General features: G+C 36.2%; 1 protein-coding gene across 5 annotated transcripts in view; it reads left to right on the top strand.

The window, feature by feature from the left end:
• Positions 1-25,781, top strand: part of CSNK1G3 (casein kinase 1 gamma 3) — a 115,446-nt gene that overhangs the window by 44,645 nt on the left and 45,020 nt on the right. For all 5 annotated transcript variants that reach the window (XM_055141941.1, XM_055141938.1, XM_055141940.1 and 2 more), the window contains exons 4-6: positions 2,875-2,944; positions 19,771-19,919; positions 21,046-21,280. In XM_055141941.1, coding sequence (XP_054997916.1) covers positions 2,875-2,944; positions 19,771-19,919; positions 21,046-21,280 — 454 coding nt within the window. The remainder of the gene's footprint in view (positions 1-2,874; positions 2,945-19,770; positions 19,920-21,045; positions 21,281-25,781) is intronic.

Raw genomic sequence — 25,781 nt, 5'->3', positions numbered from 1 at the left:
TCTGCTTGCTTTTCTCAGCCTTGTCTCTTCCACTGTAATATTTCATTAATGTAGTGAGACTGTATAAGGAGGAACAGTGAGAGGAAGCCCTGGATGGCAAGCAATAGCAAAAGGTTAAGATACGATGGGAAACTGTACTGCATAATTCTAACTATCTTTGTGAGTAGAGACCAAGTTTTATATGTAAAAAATGTGTGTAGAAGGGTTATGTCACCAGAAGTGATTGACATGTGAGTTGGAGTGGTTTTATACCTAAATGTGTTCATACTTGCTTTTAAAGTTTGGTCCCTAGCTTAATGTCAGGATATCTGGTTAGTTTATCTCATTGAGATTGTCACTGTTTATCAGGTGGATTTCCAGTAATCAGCTTATTCATACTATAATCAAGCTGTTAGGTATGTAAATATTTACTAAAGTTGATTTCTAATTTATAATAGAGTTCCAGTTTTCTCTGTAACTCATGTTAAACTTCCAAAGTTTCCTTATGAGCATGATATCAGGATAAGAGGGAATTTGCTAGTATAAATCAGAACCAGGAGACCCAGGTTGCAGGGACTACGTAATATTTGAATGAACTTTGTTCCTGTTCATTCCTTGGAAATTCTCTCTTTACCCATGCCCTGGACCAGTGATCTAGAATCTGGACTTTGTATACTGTTGGAAGTAGGGTAGAACACAGGAATAGAAGTGTGAACACCCTTATTTTGTCATTTATACAGCAACCTCTATTTGTAGGAACTTATAGGAGCATGAGAATGATATTTAGCTGATAGGTTTAGGTAAATAAACTTGTAACAAACAGGAATCACTGCTTTAGATGGATCTTTCCGTGTATATTTCAGTCATTAATTAATGACTACTCTGTATCATTGATACCTAAGTAAGTATATTTTTCAGATGCCTTATGCATACAAATGTGTATTTGTAGCTTTTCTTTGTCATGTCACTGTCCCCTTTCTTTCTTTCCTATTTTGACAGTCTTCTGCTCTAATTTGTTCATTTTTATTGTTGTGCACAGTGAATAGCACCCCATACAAAAATACGGTTATTCAGTATTCCTTTGGGGAACTGGAAATATTTTTCTATCCATGTTTGTAGTATTTTTGAGTTGAAGCATGGTATGTAGTTATGTTTGCTTAAAATTCATCCAAAAGATACATTGGAAGGATAAAAAACATTTCATATAAACTGTTGGACTTAATTTACTGAATATATTTATGAAGTATTTTAATTTTCATTTGTATCTATTATATCTGCCTATAATAAGTAACATTATTTTGCTTGAAATTTGCAATAAAACTAATCATTTGAAAATATGTTTATAAACCTTCATTGCTATTTGATTTTTGTACTTTGACACAAATAAAGTCATTATTTGATAATAATTTTTAGGGAGCAGCTTTCATGTGCTTATTTTAGCTCTGTTATCTCATAATGTGGTTTTAATTTTTTTATATTTGTTTAATGTTACCCTAATTCACTTTGCAATTTGTTTTGAGATAATTTGTTAATTTGATGTCAACCACCCTTATTGTTTTTGCTTATATAACAACCTGTTCTTGAGTAATGAAAATGTCATCCAGTGTGACATGACCTTTCTTATATGGTGGTATAATAAAACTTTATTGCATTAAAGTATTGGTATCAGGTTGAATGGAGTTAGAACTAGGTTACTATTTTTACCTTGAGAAATTAGTGATTGAATAAGTTAGGTATTCAGTTTTACTTGTGATGCATGAATGGACACCTTTTATTGCATCTTGTTCATGTACTTTTATACAGGTAGGTGAAGAATCACAGGAAACAAGGCAGCTTGTTTTGTGCAAGGCACTTTTTAGTAATGACATAGGTGAATTGTATTTTTACTTTATAGTTGAGGGAATTGAAAGATACAAGAAAGTTAAGTCCTTGTCAAAATTATGCAGATAACAAGAATTGGAGTCAGGATTAAACTCAGTACAATTTAGTTGTGGCATCTGCTTTTAACTATTACACTATACTGCCTCTTGAGGGAGTTTCAGCGACTGGGAAGAGAGTTCAATGGACTGAGTGTATGTTTTGCAAACAGGAGATTTGGGGTTTGATCCCTGCTACCATATGGTCCCCTCAGCACAGAGTTAGGAATAGTCCCTCAGGACCATTGGGTATGGTCTCTGTCCTTCATCTTCAAAGAAAACGTGGTATCTTCTGAAGGCTTTGCACAACTATAGAAACAAAAGCTTATGGGCCAACACTTGGGAACTATCCTTTTATTCAACTGGAAGCTTTTACAATTACATTGAGACTGTCTGAATTTTTGTGACTTCTTACTTTTCTGTGACTTCACTTTATATTTTATTTTTTATATTAGAAATTTACAGTTCAGGGGCTGGAGAGATAGCACAGCGGGTAGGGCGTTTGCCTTGCACGCGGCCGACCCGGGTTCAAATCCCAGCATCCCATATGGTCCCCTGAGCATGGCCAGGGGTAATTCCTGAGTGCAGAGCCAGGAGTAACCCCTGTGCATTGCCAGGTGTGACCCAAAAAGCAAAAAAAAAAAAAAAAAATAAATTTACAGTTCAGAGATGAATTCCTGGGAACCGGATAAAAAGACTAAGGGCATCATTTCCCTAGTCAGGAAAATTCAGAAAATATTTTTCAGGGTCAAAAAATCAAGTACAATAGATTTCCCCAGATAACATGGCCTAGTAGCTACTTAACCTTTACATTTATGGCATCAACTCATTTTACATTGAAAGGACATTTTTTGGACAAACTGGAACAAACATTAGACTATATATGTAAGAATTGACAGCAAAATTTATAACCTTAATGGGAATTAGTGATCTTGTAATAATTTTTGTTGTTACTGTTTTTCTTTTTTTTTTTAATTAGGAGCCCATGAAATCCAGAGCACCACAACTACATTTGGAATACAGATTCTACAAGCAGTTAGGATCTGGAGGTAAAGTCTCACTTTAATTAAAAAAATTGAGATAAAATGACTCATCTCGATAATGCCTCTTCAGTTTCAAGGAAGAGTATTTTAAATATTTTAAATCACTTTTGATTGGAGAGATAGTACAACAAACAGGTAAAGCACATGTTTGGTATACAATTGACCTGGGTTTAATCCCCCAGATCCTGTATGGTACCCTGAGCTTGGCCAGGAGTGACCTTTGAGCTCAGAGCCAGGAATAAGCTCTTAGCACAGCCAGCGTGGCTCTCCAAACAAACAAACTAAAAGAATCATTTCTCCAGGTTGTGCCTATTAGATATTTTCTTACTAGAGTCAAGTTTTCATTTTAGATATATTTGTAGGAGGCTTTTGTGTTGATGGAAGTATAAGTAGAAAGCATTGTGAAAAATGTATTATGGGATTATAAAATATGTACAGCTTCCTTATTCTTGGCCTTTTTGGCTCTATTACAGATTTTGAAATGACTTAGGACCTTGTAGTGGTCTAGAAAATGGCCCCATATAAAGATACTTATTTTGTGATCCCTAAAAGCTGTAAATACTGCCTTATGACAAAGATTTTGAGTTTTGGTTTGATTAAGGATCTTTGGTTGGGTAGGTTTTTCTGGATTATCTGGGTGGACTCTAAATGTAATTAGAAATGTTTTGTAAAGAAAGACTGAGGAATATTTCACACACAGAAAAGAAGACAGAGAGTCCTTAGAGCAGAAATTGAAATGATATTGCCATAAACCAGGGCATGCTGGCAGCCACAGAACCTGGAAGAGGCCTCTAGGACTCTTGTTTAATTCTTCTAGATGAAAGCAACACCTGAATCAGCCTAAATATAAAATCAGCCTAAATATAACCTATAAATAACTGATTTATATTTCTTGTCTCTAAAACTAGAAAGTTTTATTGTTTTTTTTTTCTTTTGGGTCATACCCAGCGATGCACGGGGTTATTCCTGGCTCATGCACTCAGAAATTTCTCCTGGCGGTTCTCGGGGGATCATATGGGATGCTGGGAATCGAACCTGGGTTGGCCGCGTGCAAGGCAAATGCCCTACCCACTGTGCTATTGCTCCAGCCCCGAAACTTCTATTGTCTTAAACCACAGTGTGTAGTAGAGTAACCTGTAAAATGAATACAAATACATTTTTCTATAAATGCTTAATGTAAGTGTATATTTTTGTGCTTATGGTAAAAAAAGAATGAGAAATTTTTCTATTGTATATTGCATTTTCCTTATCTTTTATTTTCTTTTTAGACCTCTTTTTCTTTTTATTCCTATTCTACTAGCGCAGATAATTATTATGTCTTATTCCTTAGGTGGGGAGACTTAGTTTCCTCATATTTAATAAAATTTAACTTGTCATGCATTTTTTATTATGGCATATTTACATTTGATTGATATAAATGTACATTTTTAATAGCTTATCAATTTTTGCATTTTCCTAAGCACATTTGAGTAGGTAGCATAGCGAAAATATGTTGGGAATTCTGTATTTAATATCAGGTTTGATCAGACAATCCTCCATGAGTAAATAAAATGAACACTTTTTAACATTTTTAAAGAATGGGATAAAGTTAATTTTTTGTGAAACTGTACATAGTAAAGACTAGCAATTAACAAAACCTTGGAAATTCAGGAGTGAGAGCCAGAGAGATAGTACAGCGGATAGGGGCTTGCCTTGCACAAGGCTGACCCTGGTTCAATCTTTGGCATCTCATATGTTCCCCTGAGCCTGTCAGAAGTGATTCCTGAGTGCAGAGCCAGTCCTGAACACTACTGGGTGTGACCCAAAAACAATCAAAAAATTAAGAAGAAAAAAATGTTTATTGACTGACATATCGGACATTTAAGAAGGAGCTAGATAAGACCTTCCTGTATTTTAAGGTCTTTAAGCACTACTGAAGATAAATTCTTGAGTTCTCTGCTGGTTTGCTCTTTTTGTGTGTATGCATGTAAGCTTTGTTTTTTAGTTGACCTGTTTTGGTCTTCTTTAATGGGTAGAAAAAACTATTAATACCTGAGTTTAGATATTTAAAAACAACTCTTTAAAAATTATAGTGGAAGTTCTAGAACTGAATTTTACTCACTTATTTTGAGTTCTATTGCTTTTCTTGATTAAATCATCATAAATTTGATTGCCGGGGCTTAGATCTTGCACTGCTTCCTGTAGCTGCCTAAAGATTAGGGATTGAGAATGGGGAGAGATGTTTGCCTAAAGAGCAATGAAATGCTAGCAGAGAAAGATTTGTTAAAGGAATAATTGAGTTTAATACCACAGATATACTTTTGTTATTTTAATTTGAGCCTTATTAACTTTATTCTTATTAATTTTGGGGGGGGAGGGTAGGACCTTCATTGGTGATACCTGGGGCAACTCCTGAAGATAATCTCTCTGGCAATACAGGCCTGACCATTCAGTGGTCGGTCGGTCCAGTAGAAACTTAATTTTTTTGTTTTGTACTTTTATGTTTCAGTGTTTCATGTTTTACAGGGGTTTAAAACCAGGGCCGATAGACACAGGCATGTGCTCTACCACTGAGCTACCTTTCAGGTCCAAGTCTTATTTTTTATTTTTTCCTTTTTGCTTTTTGGGTCACACCCAGCGATGCACAGGGGTTTCTCCTGGTTCTACACTCAGGAATTACTCCTGGCAGTGCTCAGCGGACCATATGGGATGCTGGGATTTGAACCCGGGTGGGCCACGTGCAAGGCAAACGCCCTACCTGCTGTGCTATTGCTCCAGCCCCCCCAAGTCTTATTTTTAAGTCTAAAAATTATGTCAGAGATCATAATAAATACAAAACATGCACCCTGTACTCTTGGAGTGTCAGGGTTACAGCTTTCTACAATTCCAGGGACTGTTCTCCCTAGGGTGGTGTGTATAATAAAGGGTGTTCCCTTTTGCTCCATGTCACAGTATCTACATAGATAGAGCAGGAGTAGTATTGTCTGAAGGCTTGTGATGTAGTGGCTCTGATACTCTGACCAAAGTATGGATATTCTTAAGTATTTAATGTAAATGATACAAATTGGATGCTTGATTAGTTTTTATAATTTTGAGGGGTAGAGGCCATACTTAAGGCAGTGCTCAGAGCTTACTCCTTGCTTTGTGCTCAGGGATCACTCCTGACAGGGCTTGGGGGGGGTCATTTGGGGTCTTTGGGATTGAACCTACTCTCTTCTCTCTCTCCTTTCTTCCTTTGTTCTCCTTAGGCTTACTGGTTTTGTAACTCTTTGGGTTTCCTGAGTTATAATATGTGTCTTCATTCTCAAACGGGGAAATTTTTGTCTATTTTTAAATTTTTGTTTCTGGACCACACCCAACAATGCTCAGGGGCAATACCTGGCTCTGTGCTCAGGAGTGACCCTTAATGTTCGAGGAACCTTATGCAGTACTAGGGATTTGAAACAGGGTCAGCAGCATGCAAGGCAAACACCTTGTTCCTGTATAGTCTCATCAGCCCTGTTTCTTCTGCCAGCAGTTTTCTCTCTTCTCCTTCAAGAGCCTCTATAATGTGGATGTTTTTCTTAATTAATGCTAACCTATAATCTTTTTCTCTTCTATTTTCATGATTTCTTCTATTTTTCCTTGAGGTCACTGTTTCAAGATTTTGCTTTGTCCATTCTGCTGCTGAGTCTTGGCAATTGTATTCTTTGACTTACTCATTTCCTTCATAATGAACTTATTAATGCTGTTCTCTGTTTCTTCTTTTCACATTGCTACATCAGTAGCATTTTTTTGGAGAAGTCTTCCTCAGGGAGTTTAGGAAGCTCTGGTGTATTTGAAGAATTTTTTGAGCTTTTCTTCCCATCCATTGATAAGTATGAATTTCTTCATTTTTGTGTCTAGGGTATCCCCTCAAGTACGAACTATTGTGGGTGGTGATCAGGGCTCACTGCCCACAAAAATGAGTCAGTATGATGACTGAGGTCCTGAATACTTGCTGGAGAGTTGTGGTTACATATGTTAGTATAATGCCAGGGTCTCACAGCCCTGAGCGCTGACCAGACCCGAGTTGCTATTCTTTTTGCCAGTGCATGTGAAGTCAATGCCTGACCTGAGTCATACCCGGAGATCATAGTCAGGTGTACCGTGGAGGACTATGCTCCAGATCACAGATGATGCCCTGTGGTGCCTGAGCATTTACATTGGGAGGGAGGGCCTAGGTGGCAGTTGGGGATGCTCTATCACCAGAGCCTTGCAGTTTCCCATCTGTCCTGTGTTTGCACAGGTTTGTGTGTGGTTAGATAACCTGTAAGGTGACCTGTGCGCAATAGGTAGCTGGTGCCTCCATTCTGCACTTGCCCTCAGGAGTTGGATGTTCGCACAGGTAGCTTAACCCTATCGCTAAATAGAAATGCTGTGGAGAGAATGGCTTACCTGCTTGCAAATGACAACAGGCTGGGACAGGCTGAGTTTTTGACTTGGCTAAGCAGGTGTCACTTGAAAAGATTATATATGTTTTTTATCTCCTGTGTTCTTACAAATGTACATATCTGTGTGCAGATATTCATACATTAGGCATTCATGTCTGTATACCTAGAGTTGAGCTTCCTACCTTTCCCAATATTTTCCTTCTCGAAAAGACTTTTTTGTTCTTTCAGATTCCTTTATTCCACTAGTGGCTTGTCTGTTCAAAATAAAAAGTTAATCATCTTTAATTTTAACTTACTATGATACGAGTTTCATCTGTTTTGCGTCTATCTCCTGATTCATTCTCTTTCAGTCTCCATTGTTTCATTTCTTTGAACTCATTTTCCTTGAATTAAGCTTCCCTTTATTCATCTTATCTCCATTTCTTCAGTCCTTAGAGAGGCTCATCATTTGACAAAAAACCCAAATTTCTTTCTTTTTTTTTTTTACTGAGCCACGTTTTGGGATCACTAAACTTCCTATACTTTGAATAGATTTTATTTTTATGTCTGTAATGTCTTTCTTTCATAATGAATCTGTCTCTTCAGTTCCCAGCTAAATGTCATTTCTTTGGCAGTGCACTATCCTGACATCTTTTTGTTTCACTCCACTGTTTCTATGACTTAAAATTATTTTGAATATATTATTGTTCTTTTTAACATATTATTTGTTTATGTCTATCCCCTCCACTCAACTAGAAATTAGAATTTTTTGAAGAGAATGAAGTGACATACTCATATTTTTATTACTGAAATTGAACAGGGTGATGAATGATTATAGCCAAATGATTGAAGTAAGAATTCTAAAATGAGAGCAATAGTCTGCTTTCCTCTTTTAAAATTTGTACACCAGGCTGTGCTCAGGGCTTCCTTCTGACTCTGCTTCAGGATCACTCCTGGAAGTGCTTGGAACATATTGAGTACCAGCGGATTAAGACTGGGTTGGGGGTAGGCTGGGTCCCCTGCTTTTTTTTTTTTTTTTTTTGATGTGAAAATGTGACTTTTAGATGGGAAGTGATGGATAATTCCCTAAATTTCCCATAGCTTTTTAACCTGTATGATTTTATATTAAAAATTTGATATTTTAATGTTTAAAAAGTTATTCAAATGTGAATTTCACATATACTCTCATGATTAGGTAGATTTACTTTTTTATTTTAGATATTTAGAAATATGAACAATCAGTGCTGAGTATTTTTTTTTTTTTTTGCTTTTTTTGGGGTCACACCCGGTGATGCACAAGGGTTACTCCTGGCTCTGCACTCAGGAATCACCCCTGGTGGTGCTCGGGGGACCATATGGGATGCTGGGAATTGAACCTGGGTCAGCAGAGTGCAAGGCAAACGCCCTCCCCGCTGTGCTATCGCTCCAGCCCCAGTGCTGAGTATTTTTTAATTATTTGAATTAATAAACCAAGAAAGATGGGTGATTTTCAAATTAATTGAACTCTATAATTCAGCAATGTGAAAATAAGCACTTTTTAGAGGAACATAGCTTTTTGTTTTAAAGTACGCTTTAAAATTATTTTGAAAAAGTATAGTTGCAATGTTCATGAAAATGTTTAGAACATTGTGAAATTTATGGGAAATTTTCTTTGAAGATTTTGTGAATAGTGCTTCTTTATAAAGATTAGATTTATTCATTAGTATCAAATAACTTAACCTATTTTAAGAAAAATTTGAATAATTTATTTGTTGAAATTTCTTACCAAGTGATACCTGTATCACAGAAACTAAAAGTTGTTTTCATTGTCATAAATGACTTATCAAAGGAAATTTTTTGTCTGTAATAAATTAATACTCTTGATAAATCTATAGAAATGATATTAAATATAATACGTGAGATGATCATATGTCTGTTATTTTTCAAGGTAGTGAATTTTTAATTTTCTCTGAAGAATAATTTTGATAGTAATAGTTATCAGAAAGTCTGGATTTTATTTTTCTACGTGTTTTGCTCTTGTTTTTGTAGATGCCTACATTTTTACATTTTTTTTCAAGGTTATTTAGCTCTGATGTTAGTGTTAATTATTTCTTGATGTATGGAAAAATCTATATTACTTCCCACGTGGGTTATATAGTACAAACTGTGAATGTGGATATGTGCGTTCAATAGGATATATAATTTATTCACTGTCAATAGAAATAGTTTCTCAAACCATGTTTTAAGACTTCTGAGAAATTCTACTTTTTTTGTATGTGTCCTTTTGAGTGAGCTGAAAGAGGGTATTGTAAAAATCATGAAAATAAATAAACTATTTAGAATATTACCTAGTATAGCTTTTCTAACTGGCACTATATTGGCACCCAGTATGTTCCAAGGGGGCCACGGGTGAAAATCATATCAATGGGAGAAGTAACATGAGCCTAGGCAGTTGAACTATAGGGCAGGGGTGCCACAAGAAGGAAACAAGGCCAGAAAAGGGCCATCAAAAGATTGAGAGACACAGATCCAAAGAAAGTTTAAAAAAAAAAAAACAGCATACCTTTAAGGAGGGGATGAGTAAGGTGATGAGGGGTTAAGTATTCTAAAATACAGCATCTCATTTTGGTACAAAGTAAGTTTTTGTATTATTGTATCATCAAAATTAATGTGATGATACAACAATTTTTTCTACTCTTAATAGAAATAAAATTAATAGGAGAGCATGCCATTGGTAAAGAAAAAAAGGATTAAGAATTTATTTTTTAAAAGATAAAAGGTAGAATATTGTGAAAAGATTTGTAAGCTTTCAATCTGGGATAGAAATAATACAGAAGAAAATTCACTTTTATTTAGTTATTACAGCCCAAAGAGGATAACATGCTGAGTAATAGAATATATAACGTATTTGTATTAAATATCATATGGTATTTATATACTATTCAATATGAGAAAATGAAGAATAGCTTTTTGTTTGTAGTAAATATTTTTTAATGTTCTTTGAAATTTCCTTAAACTTTAAGTGTATAAATGGAATTATCTTGGAAAAACATTGCTTTTATATGTGTGATGGATTTGCGTCTATTTTCTGGAGTTAATTGTTAGAAATTTATAACTAAATGTAGGTGTTGTGATCTTTTTCATTATAATTTAAAGCTTAATATTATTATTATTATTGGTCTTTGGCCATGCTGGCTGTGCTCAGAGCTTGCTTCTCACACTTGATGATGCTCTGGAAACCATATATGTTGTCCCGTGACTGGGGTCAGCATATAACGTCAGTGCCTTAACACCTGTGCTGTCTCTCTAACCCTAATTTTTTTTAAATTCAGAGGTGTTCGAGGATCCTATGGTGCTGGCATAGTACCTAGGGCCTTGTACATGTTAAGCATGTATTGTACCTTTTGAACTATATTGATGACCCATACTGTAGTATTTTAATGGAAGGACTGTTACCAAGTCCAAAACTATTACACCTGTTTATTCATATCAAAGTTTCTCAAATTCTTGAGGATGTCTAGTAATAGGTTTTATAGTTGGCTCTGGATAGCTACCATATGAGATTAAAGTGGAAGTATATGTTGTATGGATTTAAAAATCTCAATATTATGTTTTAAAATAACTACTCCAAATTAAGAAAACTGTAAATAAACTGGCTTGTTTTACATTATATGATCTTTTTAATATGTGATTTAGAATACAGCTAGATTCTCATATTTCTGAATTCAGCCCATTATGGTATCACATATTAAATATCCTCTGAAAAGTTCAAATATTGTGAGAGAATGAGAGTGAAAAGATGAATGGCATGTTAATATTACTGTAAAAACATTTTTTCACATCTCTAACATAGGCCTCTCACCTCTTCCTCCACATATCTTTAGAATACACATTGAGAACTGCTGAGCTAGGAACATAACATTAATCCTTACTTACTCCTACCTCCATACTCAGGGATCACTTGTGATATGTTTGGGGGCGGAATTGAACCTTGGTGAACTATGTGCAAGGCAGTGTACTGTCTCTCTGGCCCCCAGATTTAGCTAATCTGTAGATTTAAATTTTCTAATAAGTATGTTAATGTGTATAATCACTTTTGTTTATTATGCGAACAGTCAAGAAAACCTGGTATGTGTTTTAAATCATAGCGATAGCGCAGCGGTAGGGCGTTCGCCTTTCATGTGGCTGACTTGTGTTCGGTTCTTCCGCCCCTCTCGGAGAGCCCTGCAAGCTACCAAGGGTATCGCACCCGCACAGCAGAGCCTGGCAAGCTATTAGGGCATAGTGGATATGCCAAAAACAGTAACAATAAGTCTCACATGAGAGACGTTACTGGTGCCCACTCGAACAAATCGATGAGCAACAGGATGACAGTGACACTTTACTTACATTGTCCACCTATAAGTACTTACTATTGTAACTTATGTTTTCTGTCTATAAATAATTGAAGTACTTCACTGCTTCTATGTAGCACTGAGCAATCTTTGAATGTTAGATCTTCTCTTGTTGTTTTGTGACTTAAATGGTTTTATTAATTGTTTTATCACTTGAAGGAAAGGCTGAAATATGAAACAAAGTGTTTAGTAAAATTAATTTTGGGAAAGTAAGGAGTGAGATCATATTTTCAAATGATAATGTGCTTTCTAACTCCTTGTCCATTCATTCTGGACCATTGCTTGGGAAGAAAAAACTTATCTTAAAAATTAGGGATGCGTACATCCCTGAAAATTAATGATGTTGGAAATTATCAGAACTAGCTTTCATAAAATCACAATGGATGACTTTTTATAGTAGTCTCAAAAATAATTTTAGAACAATTGAAGTTGGGTGGAGCATCAGTTTATAGTTGAACATTCACTGTGTGTGAGAACAAATCTGAAAGCTTGCTTTTTGCTTCTAAGTTAGATTGCACTCTTAGAATTTATTAACCACATAATGTGATGAAGAGACACAGTGAGAGAGGCTGGAATGGATACAGTGGGTAGAGCATTTGCCTGGCACACGGTCGACCCATGTCAACCCAAGTCAACCCAGTTTCAATCTCCGACATCCCATATGGTCCCCTGATCACCCTCGGGAGAGAAGGAGGGAGGGAGAGGAGGAGAGAGAGAGAAAGAGAGAGAGAGAGATTTGGAGAGAGAGAGAGAGAGAGAGAGAGAGAGAGAGAGACAGAGACAGAGACAGAGAGACAGAGAGAGACAGAGAGAGACAGAGAGAGACTGTAGGATGCACTGAGTGCCCTAGCCTCAGACCATGCAGCCAGGCCCATGGAAGGAAGGGGTTGGTTTCTCCCATTGTTAATAAAGTGGCTGCTGAGTGAGACAACACACATACACTCTCTCTCTCTCTCTCTCTCTCGAACTTAATACATTCGTTATTCTTTTTCCTCTGTTTCCCATTTCCAGAATCTGTCTTCGAAAACTGTTCAGGTTTGTCCTGGGTTTGACCGTCTTCATTTAAAAAAAATAGTTATACAATTATACAATGTTATACAATGGGCTGGAGCGATAGCACAGCGATAGGGTGTTCGCATTGCACGCGGCCGACCCGGGTTCGATTCTTCCGCCCCTATCGGAGAGCCCGGCAAGCTACCGAGAGTATCCCGTCCGCATGGCAGAGCCTAGTAAGCTCCCCATGGTGTATTCGATATGCCAAAAACAGTAACAACAAGTCTCACAATGGAGCCGTTACTGGTGCCTGCTTGAACAAGTCGATGAGCAACGGGATGACAGTGACAGTAACAGTTATACAGCGGTTATAAAATAGTTATCTCTTAGGATTAGGGAGATAGTACTTGCTTTGCGTGTGGCTGGCCCTAGTTCAATCCTTGGCACCACATATGGTCCCCTAAACATTGCTAGGATTGATTCCTGAGTACAGAACAAGGAATAAGCCTGGATCCAGATGACTGTAACCCAAAAAACAAAGCAACATAAAAATAGGTAACTCCTGATTCTGTATGTCATTGACAAAATTTTTGTTGAAATACATTAATAGTAATCCATGAAGTTTCAGCTTTTGACTGATGCATAAAATACTTTGTATCTCAAAGAATTTAGAATTATTTTTTTTTTCCCCACAAAGATCTGTGCTACATTAAACAGAACAAAAGCAACCAGTGCTGGTGTGGATGTAGGGGGAAAAGGGACACTATTTCACTGTTGGTGGGAATGCCGACTGGTCCAGCCTTTCTGGAAAACAATATGGGCAATCCTTCAAAAACTAGAAATTGAGCTTCTATCTGATCCCACAATACCGCTTCTGGGAATATATCCTGAGGATGCAAAAAAGCATAATAAAAATGACATCTGTACCTATATATTCATTGCAGCACTGTTCACAATAGCCAAAATCTGGAAACAACACAAGTGCCCTAGAATAGATGACTGGTTAAAGAAACTGTGGTACATCTATGCAATGGAATACTATGCAGCTGTTAGGAGAGATGAAGTCATGAAATTTGCTTACAAATGGATAGACATGGAGAGTATCATGCTAAGTGAAAAGAGTCAAAAAGAGAGGGACAGACATAGAAGATAGAAGGACTGCACTCATTTGTGGAGTATAGAATAACATCACATGAGGCTGACACCCAAGGACAGTAGATACAAGGGCCAGGAGGATTGCCCCATAGCTGGAAGACTGCTCCATGAGTGGAGGGGAGAAAGCAGATTGAATAGAGAATGAATCACTAAGAAATGATGGCTGGAGGAACCAGTTGGGATGGGAGATGCATGCTGAAAATAGATAATGGAACAAACATGATGACCTCTCAGTGTCTGTGTTGCAAGCCATAATGCCCAAAAGTAGAGAGAGATTATGGGGAATATTGTCTGCCATGGAGGCAGGGGGAGGGTGGGAAAGGGGGGTATACCCGGGATATTGGTGGTGGGGAATGTGCACTGGTGGAGGGGTGGGTGTTTGATCATTGTGAGATTGTAACCGAAGCATGAAAGCTTGTAACTATCTCACAGTGATTCAGTAAATTTAAAAAAAAACCACAAAAACAAAAACAACAAAAACCCCCCAAAGATCTGTGCTGAGTCATATCTTAGGAGAAAATTATGTTGAATTATAAAGTTGAAGTATTTTCATTCATATTGGAAAGCAAATGTCTGTAATTTATTCAGAGCAGCATAGTGCCGTTTATGGAATTTAGCCATCTCGAATGATGTAGGAATGCATCAATTTAAGACATTTAGCAGCCATTAAAGTAAGAAAAATTTGGAAAAATTGGAACTGTTCCTTCTGTTTCTTTCCTGATTTTTTTCACTGTATCAAGATTGATTTACTATATGTGTTAGGAACACATTAACTCCCTTCCTATGATAAGTTGATTTGTAAGAAATACAGACCAGATTTATTTTTGTGTATCTTTTCCCAACTATGTGAAAATGATAGACTGCTTGAAAAGACTTGAAGATTGGTTCAACAAAGCTTGGCATTGGATGGCAGGACATGGGTAGACATTTTGAATGATAACCATTAGAAAAGCTCACAATGAAGTAGAATAAATAGGGTTTTCTATTATGTATTTGTTTCTTAAAATAGAACTATGGTGGGGGAAAAAAAACCAAATATAAATTGGACAAATAAAAAAGTCTAAGGAGTATTCTAAGTAGTAGGATTTCCAAATAAAGGTAATAGAGGATGCCATTTAAAGTAAGGCTTGTGACTTCAAGTTATTTTAGAGACTGTTGGAGAGATACTCATTTAATTAACAGTTAATACATGGATTAAATAAATGTATTCTAGATATTTTTCAATCTTTTTCTGTGAGGTCCAGAAGACTTTTTTGAAAAGTGTATTTTATCCCTGATTGCAAAAATTTTGTTCTTCATAATGCTTTGGAAAAGTTTAACAGATTAAGAAAAATAAGGGTGTCAGGAGATACACCACATTGGTTAGTGCACATACGTGGAATGTGCAGAACTGAGAGGTGCCTGGAATTCCTGCCGAGTGTCTCTGGGTGGGTGGGTGGCTGAGATACCCCGGGCTCCAGCAGCAGCACCTCCTCAGGCACTTGCACAGGACCACTGGCCAGTTGGCTGAGAAGCCACAAAGGGGCCTAGTGCTTTCTGAGCGTCCCCACTGAAAGAATAAAAAGTGAAAGTGGTAATCACTAGTCCTCGCAATCATCTGTTAGCATTCTTGTTTTTCCCTCTAGTGTTCTCTCTGTTTCTGTTTCTTAATAACTCGTTGAAAGCATTTTTAAGAAAAATGCATCATTGTTATAAATCATGTCAGCTGTTTCAGCATTATAAGAACTATAAGAAATTGATGTAATTCATCTTCGCAGTTCATCCACAAAAGTGACTAAAAGTTGTATCTTATTGCATCTTACCATTATGACTTCATTTGGCTAACTATGTGTGATAGATATTTAGATAACTCTCAGGTGTCTATCTTAATATAAAATTTGTTTTTACTTCCCAGTTTTCTATTTTAATAGTTTCTTTTATTACAGAGATTGCAAATTGAACATCGTTGCTCGAATACTTCTACTTTGAAAAGGATAGGATAAATTTCCCTCAAAAATGCACTTACTCTTACCAGTGAAGTTTTAATCCACAATTTAGTCAACTTCAAGTAGTTAATTTTTAAAATAAGAATATTTTTAGGCAAATTAGGTGAAAAAGGAAAGACATACAAGGTTAAAATTTGGTTGGACTTTGGAGGCCAGATAGTAAAGCAGATAGGGCATCCCGTTTTGTCTCCCAAGCACCACCAGGGATAATTCTTGAGTGCAGAGACAGGAGTAACCCCTGGCCACCTCTGGGTGTAGCTTACAAAACAACCAAAACTCCCTCCAAACCAAAGCAAACAAAAGAGACAGTATTTTTTGAGGGCTGGAGATGTGGCTAATGCAGTACAGCATAAAGCCTTATACATACGAGGTCTTGGTTTTGATTCCTATCACCGCATGGCTCAGTGGAGTGACCCCCATAACTAAATTTGTTTTCATAGGTTCCCATACAAAGTAGTTAGCCACATGAAACTTTTATGATTTTCTCATTAAAATATTGCACTTTGTAAAGACTAGTTACCTGTTATGCTTTTATAAATATATGAATTAGCAATTTGGGAAATATTGATTTACTCTTACACAGATATTTCATATATTAACACTAAAATATAATATCACAATTTCACTGAAAAAGTGTTTTTGGTTAAATATTAGGAAGCTCTTAGCATAAATTTTGAAAGTTCTAGTGTTTACTTAAAAGTGTGTGTGTGTGTGTGTGTGTGTGTGTGTGTGTGTGTGTGTGTGTGTGTTTTCTAATGTTAACCCAAACTTGAATACCTGGATTAAATCATCCTTGCTCATGTTTTGTTCACACTAAGATCCATGTCTATCAGTTCCATAAGGAGACAGTGGATTTTCAATAAGCACTTACCAAAATAATTAGGACATTCCTTAAATGGTTTTCCAGTTTGGGAAATCTTTGAAAACATTTGGAAAAAAATCAGCTATTTAGTAAACTAGAGTTTATTTCTACCTTATCACAAATTATTTCACGACTTCACCTATTTGTAGTAAAGATGATGACAAAGAAGACCTATTTGTAGTAAAGATGATGACAAAGAAGGAAGTAGAAAGGCCTTTTGATAGTTCTATTATTGAAGAACTGCAGAACTTGTTTATTTTTACATTCTATATATAGTTCTTACAAACTTGATGATCTGGTTTCCTTGTGACCTACAGTATAAGGAGTTAGAGATTACTAAATTGAGACCATAAATATGAATAACTTTCAGTGGTTTAGAGATGGGGGATCTGCATGTTATCAGTAATTTTAAAGGCATAGTGCAGATCCATGCTCTCAGTATGTACTCTTTTCACTAGCAGTATTTCAGAGTTGAAATAAATTTTAGCAAGCTTGCTTTTTTACACTGTTTCTGAACCTTCCTCTCCCGCCCCCCCCCCCCCGCAAACTTTTGCTCAGGGAGGGGAGTAAATATGACACATTTATAGAGTTGCTCTGGTACTGTGGTTTACTTAAGAGTGTGTGATTTTTCAGTGACAAGGGAATGTTATGAGTGTAGGGGTAGGGGGGCAGGCAACAGTGCTGACCTACATGTGACAGTTTGCATCTGAGGAAGGGACCCTGTGTAAAATTTTAACTTTATGCCCTATATCGTACTCTGTCCTAATTGTTATTTTATATCCCAGTCCCCAGATGATCTTCCGTCTTAGGTTCACACTTAAGGAAACTGATCTTAGCTTGACTGCTAATATGATAGATATGCAAACTGAAGCCTATTTGATGCAATGTTGAATAGTTAATTAAGGAAGCTGATTTGGGGCAGAGGGATGATTAGAAGCCTTGGAGTGCATGGTTTGCCTGAAGGAGCCCTAGGTTTGATCCTTGGCACTACATAGTTCCCTGAGCACCACTGGGTGTGCCCCCAAAACAAAACACAACAACAACAAAAAAACTAGTTTTCTTGACTTCTTGTTCATTGTTTCCTATTTTTTTCTAATTTTAGTAATATTCAAAATAGTAAGATAAAAAACAGAAATAAAATTCTATTACCCAGAGTATCTTCAAAATAATGGGAAAGTTTTATTTTGAAAAGAACTTTTAAAAATTAATTTTTTAAAAAAGGAAAATTAAAAATATTCCAACCACAAGAAACAATTTAATTAATAGAATAAGAAACTTTTTCCGATCTTCATGAGTCAGATTCTGAACATGGCTTAGCTGGGTCCTCTGTTGAGGGTCTTGCCAGGCTGAAATAAAAATATTGTTGTAGTTTGTAGACCAGGATTATAGTGCTTACTCTGGCGGCGCTTTGCTATGACCCTGGGGGTTACAGATGCCACTGGAACAGGAGAATGGTGTGGGAAGTTGGATCCTGCAGCCTGCTGCCTGCAAGAGTAGGCTGTATTACTGCTTGCACTCTTCCCAGGGTCTGGTTTGGTTAATTTCTTCTACCAGTAGGACCGCATGTATATCACTCTCAGCCTCTAATAGTTATATTGCAGGAGTGATATCTGAGAATCATACCCACACTTAGGGGTCGTATGGAGTATATACACTAGAGGATGGAAGTCTTTTTTTTTTTTAAATTTTATTGAATCACCGTGAGATAATTACAAGCTTTCATGTTTGTGTTACAATCTCACAATGAAACAACCATCCCTCCACCAGTGCACATTCCCTACCACCGATATCCCGGGTAAACGCCCCCTTTCCCACCCTCCTCCTGTCTCCATGGCAGACAATATTCCCCATAATCTCTCTCTACTTTTGGGCATTATGGCTTGCAACACAGACACTGAGAGGTCATCATGTTTGGTCCATTACCAGTTGCACCTCCCATCCCAACGGGTATAGGATGGAACTCTTTAAACTACACTAAAGAGTGGTTTTAGGTATACCTCCTGTAGGATTATTGAAGGTAGCAGTGACTCCTTTGCTCGATAATGATTTTTCCCTATGCCAAGATTTTCTCTAGGCCATGAAAAGAAAAGGCTACAATGTTTAGTTCCTATCTTTGATGGAGAGGTATTGCTCAGCAAGAGGCACTGTTTAGAAGGTTGTTTCAGTATTTTCCTAACTTGGATAACTAGGCTACCTTGAATATCTATGAGAAGGTACAGTGAGGAAGGGCTCTAGTTCAGGAGAATTTTACTGTGTAACTTTTTGGTGGAATGGGGTACCCCCTGCTGTTCTCAGGGCTTACTCCTACCTCTGCACTCAGGGTTCATTCCTGGAAGTGCTTAAGTGATCATACGTGGTTCTGGGGATTGAACTGGGGCTGCCAGCATGCAAGGTTAGTACCTACCACCTACCAGCTGCACTATTGTTTTGGCATTTATTGTGTTATTCTTCAATGGAAAAAAGTAAAAATATGGGTGCTATTCTTGAGATCTACCCCCCAAACAAACAAACAAACAAACCAAAAACCCCACTAATTTGAAAAGATTGCAGACACCTGTTTGATACAACGCTTTGTATAATAGCCCTCGGATACGGAGACAACCCAAATACCTAACAGTTGAACTGGTAAAGAATTGTGATCTATTTACAAAGCGGAATACTGTGCAGCTGTAAGAAAGATGAAATCATACAGTTTGCTGCAATTTGGATGGAACTGGAGGGTATTGAATTAGGTGAAATAAATTAGAGGATGAGGGACCAAAACTGGATGATCTCACTCACTTGTGGAAGATAGAGTGACTTGACAAGTGAATAGACAATATTGAACAATGACAAACCATTGGCCTTGGATTATAGAACCAGTTACCAAGCAGTGAGGGGTGGAGTTGTGGGGTGGGATGGGGGGGATGAAAATTGCATTAGAAATAATAAAGAGATGCAGTGGTAGAGGACCATGGACATTTTGATAGTGGTAAGGTACAGTAAATTTGTCTACCAATGTCATATAGCACTGTATTAAGCAATACTATCATTTAAAAAGCTTACTGATTTTTCTTGGAAGAAAAGTTAGATATCTTATTTTCTTTCCCCACAGATGGTATACCTCAAGTTTACTATTTTGGCCCTTGTGGTAAATACAATGCTATGGTGCTGGAACTGCTGGGACCTAGTTTGGAAGACTTGTTTGACTTATGTGACAGGACGTTTTCTCTTAAAACAGTTCTCATGATAGCTATCCAGTTGGTAAGTAAAAGAAGAATTATTGAAGTTGTTTGAATAGTTGAATGCTTAGTTCATACACAAATTGATGTTAAATGTTTACAATTTGGTGAGAAGTCTTCCAGAGCTATCAGCCTAGTAATGATATAGCTGGTTTTCATGTTGTTGTTTTTATAAGTTGCATATAACTTAAAAGAAAGATGCATATAACTTTAAAAATACTATATTTTATTTGCAAGGAAGATTTAACATCTTACTGCTCTAGCAATGTGTAGTTTGAGAATTGTCTCCAGCACTGTTTTTCATGTACAAAATGAATATATAGAAATTGAAAACCATCAGAAGTAGGTTATTCTAATAACTTAGAAAAGAAAACTATGAAAGTTGTAAATTACTTAAATGTCAGAGAACTAATGGGGAAACCTAGAGGATGGCTTTAAGGCAGTTTCAAAGTAAGTACCAATAGCAGTGTGCTGCAGAAGTCTCAAGATTGTTTATATCCATTGATTTGTGAAGTCATTATGCTTCTGAAAGCTTTTCTTATTGAAATACACTGATGTACTTTAAGCTTCTTGTGTAGAGAGATTTTACAATAAAGTGTTAAACACCCCAGGTGTGCAGAAATGCAGGGCTAGTTGAACAAACTATTAGCTATTGAATAATATATATCCATTTTAAAACTGTATTTTGAGACTCCTCTGATATGAAAAGTGTTCTTAACATTAGTTAAAAGTTACAATGTTGAATATAATGCAAAGTATTAGAATATAACTAACTAGATAGAAAAATTGTGAATTTGTTTATACTTTAGGTTTTGATATTTAAACTAGTAAAGTTTTTTAGTTTTGTGGGGTAGAATAATCTGATAGTGTTTATTGAATCAGACTTTACTGATTTGTAAAGAATTTATTCTGTTTCATTTAGTTAAATATAGTTAAAGCTAATTGTTATTGCTTAGTCATAACTCAATAAACTTTTGAGATTTAGGCCTATTATGTCATGTTCATTTTATTTTTGATATGTTTAGAATTGAAACAATTTGAGTCTTTTTCTTTTTTCATCTTTTCTTTAAATTTTGAAATTTCTGACTTGCTTTTTTATACAAGTGGAAGCTTAAAAGAAAATTTATCTTTTTTTCTTTTGAATTAAGATTTCTCGCATGGAATATGTCCATTCAAAGAATTTGATATACAGAGATGTAAAACCCGAGAACTTTTTAATAGGACGACCAGGAAATAAAACCCAGCAAGTTATTCATATTATAGATTTTGGTTTGGCAAAGGAGTATATTGATCCAGAGACAAAGAAACACATACCATATAGAGAACACAAGAGCCTTACAGGAACAGCAAGATACATGAGCATAAACACACATTTAGGAAAAGGTAAGTCTATCTTTTATAGATATGAAGGTTTGAATTCAGTAACAGCTCTGATTTTTAGTTCTTTTTCAGGTTACCTTTCTTTGTTTGAGGGTTTTTTTTTTGGGTCATATTTACTGAGAAATTACTTTTACTTAGTAAGTTTGAAAGTTGTTCTCAAGTAAAATACTGACAGATATTCTTATTCATTATACTTATACACACACACACATACACATACATACATATCTACCTTAATACAGATAGAGTGATACATTTGACTAAGAAAATATGAAGTAATACTTTGAACTGAATTTATCGTGTTTGAACATTTTAGATTATGAGAATAGCACTGTGATATGACTGCTCAAGAAAATAACCTGTCTGCTGTATTTAAAGTGGTACTCTTTACTCTGAACTAGTGGATAGGGCACTTGTCTTGCATGAGGTTGACCCACGTTTAATCCCTGTTATCCCACATGTTTGCCTGAGCACCACCAGGAGTAGTTCCTGAGTGCAGGGCCAAGAGTAATGCCTGGATATCACCAGGCATATAAAAATTTTTTCTTACGTTTTCTTTGTAATTAGAAAGTACTTTGTAATTATAGATTTTGGAGATAATATAATTGTGCTCTTCATGTATTTTTCGTATTTAGCATCTTGATGATTTTCTAGGTCAGTCCATATTTTATCTATTAATAAGCTTTCCTTTCCCTTCCTCCATTTACTGACTTTATGTCATTATGAACTCAGGAATTTGTACCTTGTTGACTGTATTATGTGCATTATTATCATCATTATTTTGATATTGAAATAGTCCAAGATTTGACCACTAATTATGTCATCAAGTTGACTCTTTCCTTTTGACATGCTCTCCTAATTTTTAAAGAGGCTTTATTTGACTGGTATAGGAAGTTTTTCCAGGCTCATCTTTATGTTTTCTTTGTTTTGGTCTAGAAACCAACATTTGTCTAGGAAAGTTTAGGTCTTGTATTGATTAGTAGCATGTAGAAACCTCGGGCCAGCAGATATTCTTGATTCTACTGGCATTTTATTACTCCTATCTGCAACAGAATTAGGAAGTGGAGGAAGATAAAAGGGGGAGAATATCTGTAAACCTATTTAGTATATAAACACATAGAAATACACCTATACATATATTGGTATATATTATATATTTGTATCTTCAAAATTATGAGTTTATGCTAATATTTTGCATTCAGTCTAGCACCAAGAAGTATTCCTCATCATATTTGTAATTTCCTTCTGTTTTCTGTATTTATATGTCACTTTGCCAAAAGTGAGAAATCTGTCTCCCACTATTCTATTTACACAGTTTTAGGAACCTAGGATATCCAGAATGTTGTTTCAGAATTGCCAACTGATAATATTTTGTAAGAACCAAACTTACTAGAATTTTACTCTATTGTACTGCTTATTTTTAAATTGAGGTAAAACACCGAGTAAAGTACATATTTGAGTTTATAATGTGTTGACCAGTGTATGCAGTTATGTAAGGCACAGTCTCATCAAGATTTCAAACTCTGTCATCATCTAGTAACTTCCTTCTTGCTCTTTTTGAAATTCCTGTCTTTTCCAAAAGGATCTGATGTTTATACTTACAGATTTGGTTAATTTGCTGACTCTATTTCTGGTCAATATAAACAAATTTTCTGACTTAATTTTCTTTGGGTGAGGGGGTACCCCTGGCTGTGCTCAGGATTTATTCCTGACTCTCTGTACTCAGTAATTAATTCCTGGTGGTGCTTGGAGGACAATATGGGATGTCAGGGATCGAACCTGGGTTGGTCGTGTGCATTGGAAATGACCTATCCACTATATTATTTCATCTGCCACTATTAGTATGCTAGATACAGGATTTGTCCATGTTGCTCCAGAATGTAGTACTTTGTTCATTTTTAAGGCATAAAGATAAATACCATAAATTTCTAATGTTAAACATTTTGATTATTAACAATTCTTTTCTATTAGGAAGAAAACCATGGCTTTCTCGTGAATTTTTTTTAGTGGACATACATTTCAGTTTTTTGGGGGAAATATCTAGATTGGAATTATTGTGTGATTTGTCAGATACTATGTAATGTCTTGGGAAAGTGTCAGTTCCCCAAAGCACTGACATCATGTTATTTCCACGTAGTAAGAATTGTGTTTTTGTCGAATTCTTGACAACATTTTGTATTGGCAGTCCTTTTTTTGTTCTAAAATTCTAGAGAACGTGTGATGGTATTTCATGTCCCCCCAGGTAATGACTTTATCACTGTTTCATATTCTTACAGATAATCTGGGTATCATTTTGTAAAGTATATCATTTTATTGCTCATTTATGGACATTCTTTGTATATCCTGGATATAAATTCTTGTTAAATGTATACTCTGAATTATTTTTTTATTTTTTTGGTCTATGACTTGTCAATTTCTTAATGGTATTAATTGATAAGCAGAAGTTAAATGTTTGTGAAAAGTAACTTAGTTGGGGCTGGAGCGGTAATACAGCAGGTAGGGCATTTTGCCTTGCACGTGGCCAACCCGGGTTCAATCCCTGGCATCCCATATAGTTCCTGAGGACCGCAAGGAATAATTCCTGAGTGCAGAGTCAGGAGTAACTCTTACCAGGTATGAACCAAAAAACAAAACCGAACCAAAACCAAAAAAAAACCAACCCCCAATCCCTGCAAAAAAAAATCCCAAAAAAGTAATAGCATATTTTTCTTTTACAACCATAACTCATGTTCTAATCTTTATCTTCATGTAATGAAGACATTTTTGTTATGATTTCTTCTACCATGTTGAACTCATCTTTTCCATTTCTCAAATCTGTAATACAGGGATTGGGATTCTTTATGTGATACAGTATTCTTTCCTGTTAAATTTTGTGTGCCTACTTCTAAGTTGTTTACAATAGTTCATTCTTACGGCACAATCTGTTTCATATCAGATGAAATCGAACTTTGTTTCCTGCTGTTAGCTGATATCCTGACATCTCACTCCAAGGGAGAATAGACAAGAATATAAACCAGTAGTTATTAATTATCACTGCTTAAACGTACCTTACAACATACAATCCAAAGTTTGCCCTGATCCTACTCCAGTTACTAGTCTTAAGCTTTTTTTTATTTCCCCAACTGTTCTCCTCAGACTTACTGCTGTGAACTTCCTGTATCTTTTGTTTCTCAATAAAAACTAAATAATACTTGTCATCTTCCTTGACAAACCTGTTATTAGGCAGGTGCTTTTTATTTTCTGATGTCTTAAGTACAAGAGGCTTTCTTTGCTTGAGCGGGCACCAGTAACTTCTCCATTGTGAGGCTTGTTGTTACTGTTTTTGGCATATTGAATACGCCACGGGTAGCTTGCCAGGCTCTGCTTTGCGGGTGGGATACTCTCGGTAGTTTGCTGGGCTCTCTGAGTTGGACAGAGGAATCGAACCTGGGTCAGCCACAAGTAAGGCAAACGCCCTACCTGCTGTGCTACCGTTCCAGCCCACATACAATGGTATTGTTGGCTTTCTTTAAGGAAGTTAAATTTCAAAAATGTAGAATTGTAAAACATGGTTGTATGTAGATATTTGGAGGGAGTAGATTTCAAGAACAAACTTTCTTGAGATTGGGTTGGGGCTGGAGCAATAGTACTGCAAGTAGGGTGTTTGCCTTATACATGGCCACCAGGGTTCAATCCCTGGCATACCAGATGGTCCCCACACACCTGCAAGAGTGATTTGTGATTGCGGAGCCACCAGTAAGCCCTGGAGCACCCTTTGGTGTCGCCTCAAAACCAAACCAAGGAAAAATAAAATGGTTGGGTAGAAATACAATTTCCAGCCATTAATAGGGCTGGAGCTATAGCACAGCGGGTAGGGCGTTTGCCTTGCACAATCAGGTCCGACTCTTTCGTCCCTCTCGTAGAGCCTGGCAAGCTGCCAAGAGTATCCTCCCTGCAGGCAGAGCCTGGAAAGCTACCAGTGGTATATTCGATATGCCAAAAACAGCAACAAGTCTCACAATGGAGATGTTACTGGTGCCCGCTCGAGCAAATTGATAAACAACAGGACGACAGTGACAATAGTATATTTGTATTTTTATGACCAGTATCTAAGAAATTTCATTTCAGGATAATTGTTAGGAAATATTTTAAATAACTAACAAAGGCTCACTACCAATTTATTATGGAACTGAAGTCACTACTTCCTTATGGCCTAATGTTTTTTATTGGAACAATGGTAAGTATAATAGCATTCTATTTGTAGAAATGGCAAAGTGAGTCTCATGTTTGTCTATGTTAAGAAAAGCCCACAGAGCTTGTGAAATAATGTTTGACTATTGAAGTATCTCTTTCACTCTTTTCTTGAGATAGAAACAAAAAAATTACTTGATAAGTATTGCAAGAACAAAAGCATTAATTCTTACTTTCTTCCTTCTATGAAAACCCTGCTTCTTTTTTGAAATAAACCTTAGAAGTAGATGGGTAATATTAACTGAGAGAAAATTTATTTTTCTAGACTAAGTGA

The sequence above is a fragment of the Sorex araneus genome, chromosome 6 (genome assembly GCF_027595985.1).
Source record: "Sorex araneus isolate mSorAra2 chromosome 6, mSorAra2.pri, whole genome shotgun sequence".
NCBI lineage: Eukaryota > Metazoa > Chordata > Mammalia > Eulipotyphla > Soricidae > Sorex > Sorex araneus.
Note: the sequence above shows the minus strand (reverse complement) of the source record. Positions and strands in the feature narration are given on the sequence as shown.